At 39.1% G+C, this 13,641-nt stretch overlaps 1 protein-coding gene across 1 annotated transcript in view; it reads right to left on the bottom strand.

Moving 5' to 3' along the window:
• Nucleotides 1-690: 690 nt before the first annotated feature.
• Nucleotides 691-13,641, bottom strand: part of hrh2 (histamine receptor H2) — a 71,680-nt gene continuing 58,729 nt past the window's right edge. The window contains exon 3 of the mRNA XM_002938065.5: nt 691-4,853. Coding sequence (XP_002938111.2) covers nt 4,808-4,853 — 46 coding nt within the window. The 3' untranslated portion in view covers nt 691-4,807. The remainder of the gene's footprint in view (nt 4,854-13,641) is intronic.

Genomic DNA, 13,641 nt, shown 5'->3' with positions numbered 1-13,641 from the left:
AAGGGCAGCTTCTATTATAGCAACCAATCAACAATTAGTATTGAACGTGCTAGCACAAGTAGGAAAACGAAAACAAGACTTGATTAGGTACTATCAGCAACAGTCCCTTAGCAACCTAAGTTATAAAGAAAAGCCCTGTATGGCACAAATACAACATCACCCTTTCCAAAATCATTACCATGTTCTTAATATTAATTAATATTAATTGTATTCTTCAAAAAGAAAACACTTTCCAAATATAATCCTGTAGCAAATACAGGTTGACGTTAGGGTGAGGCTTGATGCAGAGATCAGCAGCAAGGAGGAGAAATCAGTGAGGACTGCCATGGCTTTAAGTACTAATGGGGCAATGTAATATCTGGATCAAAGTTTCATACACGTCTTATAATCTATAGCAGTGATACCCAACCAGTGGGTCATAAGCAATATGTTGCTCACTACCCCCTTGTTGCTCCCAGTGTCCTTAAAGTAAGTGCCCATTTTTAAATCTCTGGCTTGGAGACAAGTTTTGGAAGCTCAATTTTACTCCTGTAGGCTAGCTGTCCATATGGGGCTACCCAATAGCCAATCACAGCCCTTATTTGGCATCCCCAAGGAACTTTTTTTTATGCTTGTGTGGCTCACTGACACTTTTTACATCTGAGTGTAGGTTGGGGATCCCTGATCTGTAGCAACCAATCAGCAGGTAGCATTTACTGGTCATCTGTTTAAAAGCAAGCATTTTATTGGCTGCTATGGGTTACTGCTCCTGGGCAAATGTGCCTTTGATGACATTTGGGTTAACTGCACGTATCCCGGCTGTCCTCATTCATTTGCTAAGCATTAATCTGGTCAGCTGCCAATAGGATTAATGCTATGCAAATGAGTGATTTAGGCACTGGGCATACAGAGCAGTGTAAACCCACATCTCTCTCTGCTGAAGTTTCATACCTGCCACCATTCTGCATTATGGGAAGGAAGGAATGGGTCGGAAACACCATTCTACAGAGGAATGGTCTAAATATTCTTTCTGGTATGGGACAACAATATCAGTTAGTAATGTTTAAACAACTGATTTCTGCTAAATGATTATATTTGCAAAAGTGTTTCCACTTTGGTAGCACTTGAAAAGATGAACATCCCCTTTTATTCTGCCCTATGGACAATTTATTTAGCAAAGTTTAAATATTTTATTCTATTTTTTTTTTCATTCAATTCAAGCTAAATGCTTCAGTTCCCTGATGATAAGGGGGTGAACCGCCAGGCAGATTGCTGGTATGGCTCCCTATAAGTTTAGAGACATGCATAAAGATTCAAAGAACAAAATGATGCCCTTTCTAGACAATCCAGTATGAGTACATGGGATGAACTGTGTACAATGGTGGTAAGTGTAATTCACAAGAGAAACTTTATACATTTGAGTGAATCGATCCAGTTAGTAGAGTACATGAATCCATTCCAGTGTTTGTTAGCTGAAGGAGAATTTATATGTAACTCTGTGTTCTAGGTACTGTATGTGGGAAAATGTGAGTTATGGGTTGGTGTCTTTCTGTATATATGGCATGCTAGGCATACAAAGACCGACCACGCAGACCCCACGCAGGTCTCATACAAAGCACCAATCTATAGAAACTTACAGCAAACCCTCTGGCATTAGCCCAAGTTTCCAGATTGCCAGTGGCCAGGTGGGGCCAAACGTAAGGAAAAAGTAAGGTTGTGAAATAGAAGCATTGATTATTCAAAGAATTTGGAGTGCTGGTCCCATTATTTCAGGTTATTGGACTCATTTAAGTATCACAGTGTGTGCAAAAGTGCCTCTATTCAAGTGTCATTCAAAAATGTATTTGCATTAAAACACATGAATCTATGGCTGTGCTTTGTGCCAGGATGCCAGTTACTTCATTCTTTTTTGAATAAGGTGCAAGATACAAAGTGTAGGGTATCGACAGGTAGAGGTCCCTGGATTACCATCAGCCTTGCAAAGATGTTACTAGCTGGGTTACCTTAGAGTGTTGCACCTACTCATACAACTGACTACACCTGATAGATCAAACACTAAGGGGCTTTTTTACAAACATAGATGCTAAATTAATCAAAAGCAACCAAACATCAATTAGCTTTTAATATGTGGAATGTTAGAAAATGAAAGCAATCAACTGATGGTTTCTATAGATAATTTCATTAGTGCAATTTAGTATCTTTGTTAGGAAATTAGCTCTAAAATTACTCTCTACAGCCCTCAGAATAACATACCTTTTTCCCTGCATTCAGATTTATTTTTCTCTATTACTAACAACTGAACAGCAGTTCTTTTAGTTACTTCCTTCAATCAAAAGGTTATGTTATTATACCCCCACTGATGCCAGGATATTGCAAATACAACATTTTACTAAGGCGGGGGTAATTTAAGGAGGTTGCCCAACTTTTATATTGGGATTCTGGAAAATAATACAGCTTTGGGTAAAATGCACTGACTGGCAACCAAAGTTTGCACTTTGCACATTGCATTTGTGTTAGTATATAGCTGCTAAAGATTCAGATGAATCTGAAATGTAAAATTACATTTGTGCTTGTGCATGTCTTCTTAAAACAGGCAGTTACTGTAATTATGAGGCTCTAAATTACTGTGAGCACAGAACATTCCTTCTCTTAAAAACTGCTCATAATATACGTGTCAGCTTTGATAGTGCTTCTTCACTTGAGATAAGCGGTAACTTCTCCCAGAATAACATCAGCAACACCCTCCTAGATCATACATTTATTATTGTGCAGTTATTCTGTAAATTAAACGTTTCAATAGGATATTTCCTGCTCATATGTATAAAAGCAAGTCAGTGAATGCAAAATGAATGGGAAATGAGAAATGAATAGAAGATAAAACCAACTTACTAATATGGTATAAATATAAGGTATACATTTACTTTAAGTGCAAAATGAATAGCTCTGAGATACCTCACTGGCTCACTAGAATAAACAGGGCTGCAAGTGACTCACATAGCAATGCTGAGTGCAGATATACAGTTGTTTTTGGCATGATGCTACAGATAGCTTTATTGCCAAAATAATGTGTTGCTAGTGTAACATAGGTGTTGCACCAGTACTGTAAAGCCATAATGGCTTATTTACTCAAACCCAGGGAAGAAGTTTAAAGGGGTGATGTAAAAAAAGCCACTAAGGTGCCCAGGTGCAGTAACCTATAGCAACTAATCAGCAGGCAGCATTTACTGGTTACCTGTTTAAAAGCAAACATCTTATTGGTTGCTATGGGTTCCTGCTCCTGGGGAATTTTAGTACCTTTAATTGCATATAAAGGTAAGAGCACTAAGGGGCTTAGCAGCCATTCAGGGACCAGTTTTTCCCTGAGTCTTGGCTGTGGTCTACATCTCAGTTAAAGAAAATATGGTGTAGAGTGTAGCATCAGTGAATGCAGGCCTGTCCTGTCTAAAAGATTTGCAAGTTAGGAATGGGGTAAGGGGGTTGTCAATGTATCTTTCCCCTTCCAACACCCATGAATACGGTGCTGTTGAAGGCAGGCAGCACTGCATTTACTGGGGCAGTTAGAAGTCTCTGTATTTCGAAAGGAGGGGCAGTATGATAATGCAAAAAAATGGTGGATTTCCTGCTTTTAGCACTTGTCATAAGGCCTTCCTGCTCAGTAAAGACCCTTTTAGTATCACATCCTTGCTTTCATTGTATAACTTGCGGTAGATAGATCAAAATGAATTTCATTATATCACATATCTTAGTAAATGAGCCCCTGTGGGGAAGGTACTGAGGTGACCAATGGCTGTGATCTGGTACATGTTACATGACCGTGACTGCATCTATACCACCTGAGTGTAACCATAATGACAATTAAATAGTGCCATACCCGGTCCATTGTACATCCAGCAAACAATTTGTCTTGTGTTTCCCACAGTAACCCGTTTCATTTTTCATTTTACATCATAGCTTTTTTGACCGGTTTCATAAAGGTTACAACCGCTCAGTTGATGATTACAGTGTTGAAAGAAAACCAGTTTGTCCAAGATGTTTCTGTATTAAGCACAATCCCAGTAACTGTTTCCAAAAGATGAAAATGTCCATCCTGCAGCATCTCAAGCAGAGGTACCAGGAAGTGAGAGTCTTGTGTGCATATTCCAGGACTGCCATAGAATAAAATCCTGTATAAACATTCCTCACCCTGATGATTGTCATAAATTCCATTGACTTGGATACAAGTCTTAACTTGGACTTGTACTTGGACTAAGACTTTTAGTCCTACAAAATCGGGAGTATTAAAGGGGAAATTCACCTTAAAAATGACCAGTTAGTATGATGCAGACAGTGTAATTCTAAAGGCAATTTGCAGTTGTTTTTGCAAGGATGTCAGGCTTGTGATTTTAACATTTAGCTAGAGCTAACTAGGGCTTAATGATTGCTCTAGCAGCCAGTCAGCAGTTGGAAAGAAAAAATGGAAGAGGTGGCCTTGAATAATATATGAGCAAATATAAGTTCCCGTCATTGACAGCATTGCATTTGTGGGGCCATACTAGGAAGCTTAATAATTTGACAAACCTAATGTGTCTTTGTATAATCCAAAAGGAGCCCTAACCAAGGGTTGAACTTCTAACATGGGCTTGAACTAAAAAATGGCCACCAATCATTCATCTATAACATACTCAAACTTTTTTCAAGGTGAACTCCCATTTTAAAAGAACACTGTTTCCTGAAGCTGTGAAGGCAAGTATCCAGGGTGTGTCAATTATGTCCCATCTAACCACTCGTGCAGTTTCTATTAACATGTGCCGATTTCCAAAAGGAACCTTAGAAGAGTCAGTGATCTCGTCTAGGTCACAAAATCCACGCATTTACTGCACAGTCTGGAACGTTCTCTGCCAAAATCAGAGGGGGAGGGGTAAAAAAATATGTTTTAATTAATAAACAGCATAAATTGCAGTTGAGTATGCTTTACTGTACAGGGTTATCACATAAATACTAATCCCCTCTAGTTTTTTTTTTTACTGTGAAAAATGGTTGACCAGAAACCATTTATGAACCATTATTATTAGATGATGTAAATGTCACCCTAGTTTTGCTGAAATTCAGGAAATGGGCCTTTGCAAAAGAAGAATGCACTTGAGACATGTTGCGTAACTACAACTCCCCACTGCCAGGTACCAGGTAGTAGTCATAAAGATTGGATGCCAGAGGTTCTTTGCAAATAACTGGAACTTGATTTATTGTCCAAGACAAGCAAATATGCAGGATAAATACTCACAGCAACGAGGCAGGACAGCAGAACATCAGGTGTAGTCAAAATAAGTGTTATAGCTCCACTGTGGAGACTGATGTGGGAAAGTAGGCAGAAATTCCAAGGGTTTCCACCTTAAATGGCCCAGATCTGTACAGCTGACTTGAATCAGAGAGCTAAGCTATGCCTGAATTCCATGTGGCTACTGTGGTCCCTTCACTAAAGCAGCAGAGCCTTGGGAGTACTAATCCCACTATTTCTCCTGGTTGGAGCACACAGCTGCTCTTTCTAAATAATCCTGAGCTAAGTCATTCTCCTAGAATGTGCTCTCACAAGTGAATAACCTGCACACTGACTTTCCCTCATTCATGGGGTCCTAGCCTCCTGACTTATATCTCTTGATAGGGATTGTTAACCCTATGGGTCCCTAGATAAACTTACCTAGAGTAACCACTATTTAGTTTTAATGGTTTCTGAGATATCAGTTTTTGACAGCGAATCTGTCCCAGTGAAAATTTCCAAAACACACTGATGTTAATGTAATTTTCTTGCAGCACCTTTTTTCGCTGCTACATTTTCAAACATACACTGGAGTCTCTGAGTGTTTTTTTGCTGTGACTTTTTTTTCATGGTGACCTTTTCTGTGCAGAATACATTGGGGTCTATCTGCATTTTGGTGCTGGTTTTGTGAAAATATTCACCAACTGTAAAAAGCAAAAGGGTGTCATGGACCCTTACCCCCCATATTTAATAAAAGGCAATAGGTTTGCCCAGTAGCAGTAACCCATAGCAACCAATAAGATGTTTGCTTTCAAACAGGTGACCAGTAAATTCTACCTGCTGATTGGTTGCTATAGGTTACTGCTCCTGGGTAAACTTTGCTTTTTATTACAAAACCCCTAACTGTGTATACTCTTCCTGTGTGGTCAGTTAACCCTAGAATTGACTGACTATGACTTTCAGATAGAGCTGTAGAGTCAAATGCCTGGTATTAAACGTTTAAAACCTCTAATATCTCAGAGGACCAATCCGAGAAAGTTTTAATTCATTCACATTTGGGTTTGGATCCTCTTTAAGCATAACGTTTTCCAACACCAGAAACCGTGCTTAGTAAATTGTAACTTATTTCTTACAGTAAAGAAAAAAATTGTTCCAAAAAGGATGCAAGTATAATCCAGCCTACATAATTTCTTTATAGAGGATGAAAAGAATATTTTATGCTTTGGGGGATTAATATGTTTTCCGAGAAGCATAACAGCACCTAATTTAGCTTCTGCAATGGGTTTGTGAATTAAAGGAATAATATGCCAAGTTGGAGAGAAACTACCCTTCCTCTGTAAGCACTATGATCTTCACACTGAAACAGCAGGGCCATTTATTAAGTAACTCAGGTGGCTGAGCAAATGGAATTGGTTTTTCTTGAAAAACCGCAGATTGCGCCACGATTCTTAGATCATCCTTTACTTTGAAAGCTGTTATCCAGACAGATATCTTTCATCCTTAGGAAACGAATTATTGGTCTAGGAGCCTCAGATTGGTAGTTATTATGTGCAGATGCAGGACTGAGCTTGCTGCTTCTTAGATCATTTCTCTGGCTCCTTATAAGGTTTTGCTTTTGGTTATAAAATACATATATATAGTATATACAGCATCTGTGTAACCCATTCAGCACTGAAGGAGCCATTAAAATGTTTCAAAAGGTTGCCATTGTCTGCACAGGTTCAAGTTTAAAGGCAGTTTAAATTTTAGTATAACTAGAAAACATATAAGGCAGCCGCAGGCTTTGCTTGATTGATTCCAGCACCCTTGGCTCAAGACTTTGCTCGAGATTTCTGTAAACCTCTTCTCTAAGCATCTGCAGCTGTCATAGATATCTTAACCAGTAGGTAAAAGGAAGTGACTGCTTCTGTTAGCCTCCTTATATTATCCATCCCTAGGAATTTCAGCCAACTACCCTTATAAAAAAAAAATAACAGCAAGATTCTTATCTTGCTGTTATCTTTTTTTTCACAAGGGTAGTTGGTTGAATTCCTAGGGATAGATACTGCTACTTTACTAGCAGTATGTGCCATTGCATTGTCCTACTGTATATAGAAGAATTAACATTTTAAAAATTAAAGCACATCCCTCTGGTTCATATGAGGGAAAGGGGTGGTGATTTTGTGGGGGCGGGATGGCTTGTGATGCCAGGGGCTGTACCATAACATGGCGATTGGTGATTGGCAGAGAACCCTATCTGACCTTCCTTATACAGAAAACAGGGCAGGCAGTTTTGACCTGGACGGCCTCTCCAAAAAAACAGGGCTGGGTCAAAACCAGATAGGTGGCAGCCCTAGTTTAACTGAAACCTTATAATAATGATGTGATAATGATGATAATAATGTGACTTTCACAACCAAACACTTTCTATATAGCTGTTCCATGGATTAAGATGGTCAACGTTGCTATTTATTATTTCCAGCCCCCCAAACCAATTACAAATCAGCTTTATCTTCTTGTTTATCAATAACACATTATTCAAGATTAAAGTAAAATAAGTGAGGGACATGACTGCTATTAATTATTACTAAATGAAAGCAGCCACTACAACCCACCTCTCTTATCACCCAAAAACTTGTTCTTAACCTTTCTTTTTCACCCTACTCCCATAAACCATACTGCCCATCAATTCTCATAGACTCATAAATAGCGATGAGTGAAATTTTTCGACAGGCATGGATTTGCGGCAAATTTCCACGTTTCGCCATTGGCACTTTTTTTAGCAAAAATTCGCCAAGGGAAAATTTGCTGCATGACAAAAAATTTGTGCACATGTCAAAAACTAATTGTTGAGCTCGTTAATAAAATGGAACATGCGTCAAAAAAAGACGCGTCAAAAAAATTTCGAATGCGTAAATTTTTTTTTGATACACGTCATTTTTGCAGTTTTTTATACATTTTCAGACGTTTTTCAAAGATTCTCAACTTTTTCACTGAAGCTCAGATCATACTGGGACAAATTCCTGGATTCTGATTAGTTTCAGCACTTTCCCAGACAAAATTATTTTGCCGACTTTAATGGAATGTTTTGCTAATGACAAATCACCAAAATTCATACATTTCTACAAATCCTTTTTTAAAACCTGATGAAAAAATTGATTTCACACATTGCTACATAAATAAGCTATTCTTTGGCACAAGTTTAATAGGTGGATGTTATGGTGCATGTATAGGTTATGTTATGATGCCACGTAGTGACACAAGTAATATATGCACTTGCTGTATTTCCTTGTATCAATAAACCCTCCCTTTTTATTTGTGACGTAAGTTCCTTTAACAGTCCTTTCTACTTCCTGTCTTCTTTGTGTACAGATGTGCTGCAGTTTTTCTTTTGGAACTTTCTGGAAAAAATATGTGCATTCCTATATTTTTATCTTTCTGCCCTGTTAAAATTGTTATCAAGCATCATTTTTACCAGCCAGGCCAGTACTGGCCAGGTGGCAATACTATATGGGGGTGGGTCAATAGAGGGGCTATGGCATGGCAGCCTGTGATCGGCAAAATTCTGTGTCAGTCAGGGGACAGGTCTGATTAGTTTTTAGAGTTCTGAAGAACGAGCAGGCAGTTTTGAACCTGGAAAATGGGTGTAAAAAACCAACTGTCTGGACCAAAACAAGACAGGTGGCAACCCTAAAATCTTCATGTATCATGTATTAAAGGAGAACTAAACTCTAAAGATGAATATGGCTAAAAATGCCGTATTTTGTATACTAAGCTGACTGCCCTAGCTTAAAGTTTCAGAATCTTTATAGTAGTAATAATGTTGGTCTTTCCAGTTGTTGCAGGAGCTTCCTGTCTTGGATTCTGTTAGAACTGTCTGGGACAATGCACATGCTCAGTGTGCTTTGAGCAGTTGTTGAGAATCTGAGCTTAGGGACCATCTCAAATTATCAAGCAGAAAACGAGACTGGCCTGGAGATGTGTAGGGGTGGCATGACAAGGGATCCGATTGACCAACAACCAGATTACACTGGTTTATGTTTAGAGATTGGCAGAACCAGGTGCAACTGTGATTAGATGAGAAGGAAAGAGTTAAGGCAGGAGAAGGCTGGCCTGGGGGCAGAGAAAGAAAGGGATGTGATGTCAGAAAAAGAAGCACTCACTTCCTTATCTTCTGAGCAGGTAGAAACATCCCACCCACCTTCCCCCTTTTTGCATATGTTGCAAAATGTCAGTTTCTCTTCTTTTTGTTCTCATATTAGCTATTAATAACTGAATGTGGATGTTTTCCTGAATGCATTGTTATATTGTGCTTTCTGTATCTTTATACAGTATAAACTTGAGAGTCAGCATTGTATTTATTTATGTTAACTGGCTTCTGGTTTTTGCCTTCCTCTAGAACAAAACAGTGGATATATGATATTGTATTTTAAGTTTTATTTGCCAGAGTACTGCACAGGTAATTTTAGCAGAGGGAGAAAGGAGATTCTCTCCTGTGACTGCACGGTGGATTGATAGATACAGACGCTACTACTGCTTGTGCTAGGTGACAGCCTGCTTGGATTTCCTATCATCGAGACACTGCAGATCCAGGACCGGCAGCAGGGCTGCTGGACTTCTCTCATGGTGGGAGATGCAGCTCCTGCTGGTAGCAGAGTTTGTGGCCATCCTCTCTGTAGGTAGGCAGTCTAATACTCTGTGGTGAATATAATGACATAGTGCTGATCTCAAATGGCAACTATAGAATTAAAATTCAAGTCTTCAGTGAGAAAAAGTAAAGAATAGTAGCAATCGCTTATGGAGTTCTGACTTTAGAATATTGCCTTGGGTTAGGCTGGCAAGGTCCTTTGTATTTGATAAAATTTTAATAAATGCTGTGACCATTTTACCCCATCTCTGTCTCCTGGTGTTTCATTAAGGTATGTAACAAGGGTGTGTGGGATGGCTCAAGGTGAAGGGTCAATTGAGGAGTCCCCTTGTCATGATTTGGCTACGCCTTTATTGATTACAGTGAAAACATCAACATTTACAAAGGCCCTCCACTACTTTTACAAAGTTGCTACCAACCTGTCTATCCAATGGGAGCCACTTTAGGAGTTAAACAACCACCCTAGCCATGCAATCACATGCTAAATATATCACTATGACAGACTGACAAGAGCCCACCCTCAGTTGTGACAATAAACAAGTCCCTTGATCGCCCTTTTTGTTTTGCTTGACAACTAGCAAAACAACAAACTAAAGCAATAAACCCACCTCCTTATTTAGGGATAAGAAGGTAGGACCTTGCTTTTCTGCTGACTACTGTAAAATGGTGATCTCTGCAAACCAAACCTAAATATATAACAAAAAAAGCAATATCACGTGTTTTTATAAAGTGTTGTATGTATTTTAAATCCTTGACACCTGAAAGGGCTGAAGTACTGGTATTTGTGAAAGTTATCAATATTATCCCCCCCCCTTATCATTTCGCAGCAGCTTGTGCAACACTATAAAGATGTTAAACAACACATACGCAACATTAGGAGCAAACACAATTTAGACAGAAGACAGAATGCCAAAAAGGGTATATGCAAATTCTATGCATATTAAAAGTGGCGCGATGCTATAAATGCAGATATTGGGATTTGCTGACAATTCTCATGCTAATGAGATAATAGAAAGTGAAATGTAACTGCGTGTGATTAGCATAATAAAAAACACATAAGGCCAAGGTATTTAGCAATTTACTGCTTAGATCCTTAAGCCTAGGTCTCATACACTCAGGTGACACTGTGCATTGCCTTAGGCATTTCAGACAGTTTGCTGGTAACGTGATAAGTTTGCTTTTATAAAAATAGACCTGCTTTTTTTTGGGTTGGGCTGGAGGAAGAAAGAGCCTTCGGCTATAGGCACGTACTTCAGCCAGCAGGGAAGCATCCGTAAACATCCTTGTGTGACAGGTAGTTTCTATTACAGGTAATTTGAGTTGTCAGAGAGGGTTTTTGGGTGCTTTTACCCCATGGGCCACTGCCTTGCAAGGGGTGAAATGTTAATGAGCCTGGGATTAAAGCCTTTATATTAAAGATACAACTCTCAGGGGGGAGTAAAGTAGATATACAGGATGCCCTCCTTTTTGATACAAATGTAGAAAAAGGCCATTTTCGATCTGCAAAATATTTTGCATCAGCCATCAGCACAGAACATGCTTTTTTTTCTGCTCATTTATTGAGAAAGATTACAGGTTTTAGGATTTGAATTCCTTGCATACGGCTGTTAGTTTCAGCTTCTGAATCTACAAGGTGCACAGCAGGGATTATGATATGATATCTTAATGGCACTAGAAAGATTCCTACAGCAGAAAATGGTACTGGGAGGATTCTGGCAGATGCTGTTCTGCAAGCATTAGATAGACACAAGTTCCACATGCCTTTTGTAGCCTAAGCAAGTAAATATAAATCAACATCTTTGCAACCTCAAAAGTTTGTGGAATAGGACCCTGAACTGTGCTACAGATCATGGACAGCAGCAAGACCTATGATCCTCAGCTGGAAAGGGTTAAATTATATTAACAATAATAAAAGTGCGATTGCGGTTATATTATTCATTCATGTAGATTAGAGGGGATTTTCTTTCTGCACGACAATAGACAGAAATATGCTGAGATAACCTGATGCAGAGAAATAATGCATATAACCTGTACTGGGAAGATAACAGTGCTATTATTATTATTAACATTTATTTATAAAGCGCCAACATATTCCGCAGCGCTGTATGAGTTATCTATGGCGACACAATGACTTTTCAGTTATACGGGCAAAAAGCAGTTTATATCAAGAAAGACACATAACATCTGAGAATTTGGAGATCATCAAAATGGAGTTAAGTGCTCTAAATGGGTTTGTGGTACATTGGCGTTACGGGCAGATGAGTGTAAGTCAGAATAAGGAGTATGGTGTCAGGCCAGGGATAGGGTGAGCATGCATACTTCTGTAAATAGAAAGGATTAAAGAAGAAGGAAAGGCTAGTAAAGAGTTAATCTCAAGCTGCAGGCATACCTTCAGTTGTCTCAATAGTGCCCATAAGTCTCCCCATATTTCTCCCCTTCAGATCATCAGAAGCCTCATAAGAAAAAACCGCTAAGCTCTGTAAAGAAAGAACCCATAATGCCTCACTCCTGCACCAAGACCCAGACCCCTGTACATGCTCAGTTAGTAAGACTATGAGGAAGCTTCCTGCTGATTGGCTCAGATCCCACATTCCTAAGTGGGGGGAGGGAGTTCTTAGCATTCTTGAGGGTGGGGGGAGCAGGAGAGGGGAGAGAGCAGAGAGCTGTGTGTCTCTGGCACAGGAAAACAAAGAGACAACAAATCTTTTGACAGAGAAGTCAGTGCAGCGTTTCTGTGAGTGCTTATGGCTGTATTTACATAGACCTTTCTGATAAAGCTTGCTTAGTTTTTACCTTTCCTTCTCCTATAACAGCCTGCCTTTACCCAAATCATTACAAACTTTCTCCTATCAGGGATACTGCTGTTATATATATAACACCAACTGGAAAGGTACAGGTTGTATGTATTGTATTAAATCATATGGCTGAATAAATAAGATTTTTACTCCTTAATAATGGACATAACAGTAACCTGTGCAACAGTGCAAGAAATCAATACTTCTTTGCTATGTGTTTCAGCAGTAAATGAGCTGTATGCTTTAAAAATTAGTTTGGATGAATAGCTGCTGTAGGTCTCATAAATTTCCATCACGAGGCTAGACGCACCGCACATTGTACTTCTGAGCATGACTGTGCAGCCTGTCGATTTGCTGCCTGCCGGTGTATTACACTCAATGCACAACAGCATTGATTCCCTGGAAGGCTCAAACAATCCTTAATAAAGATTTTGATCCAACTGTTCTATCGATGTGAGTGACTTATGAGTGGATAATTTGATCAATTCAATTAAAATTCCTACAAATATGAGAAGAAAAAGGAAAGTTAGATGAAAGTTGTGCAACTCTAAACAGCACAAAATTGACTGAACCGTTAAGCAAGTGGAAAAAAGCTAATGATTTCATTAAAGGACTAGTAACTCTGAAAATGATTATAGGGCTATATTACTAATGGGGTCAAGGGACAAAAAAGGTCAATAAACAGGTTCACAGATCTTTGTACCTCTGGCAGTGAATTGCATCCTGGCTGGTATATGTTGTATCAAAGTGATATATAGTAGTATATTGCTGCAATTGTAAGCCCCTTACCTATTGAGCACTTTCCTCTAGCCAACCGTAAATGAGCCCTACAGGTGGCCATACACGTACCAATAACGAGCTTTCCTGCGGCCATTGGAAAGATTGGTAGTTCCCTCCCTTGAAATTCAGGGCTGAATCGTCAGACGTGGAGGTAGAAACAATAGGGATTCTATCTCTACCTGACGATTCAGCCCTAAACGCAGATTTTGCTCAAGCAATCTTTTGAC

The sequence above is a fragment of the Xenopus tropicalis genome, chromosome 3 (genome assembly GCF_000004195.4).
Source record: "Xenopus tropicalis strain Nigerian chromosome 3, UCB_Xtro_10.0, whole genome shotgun sequence".
Classification (NCBI taxonomy): domain Eukaryota; kingdom Metazoa; phylum Chordata; class Amphibia; order Anura; family Pipidae; genus Xenopus; species Xenopus tropicalis.
The sequence above is the reverse complement of the archived record's forward strand: the minus strand, read 5'-3'. Positions and strand labels throughout refer to the sequence as shown.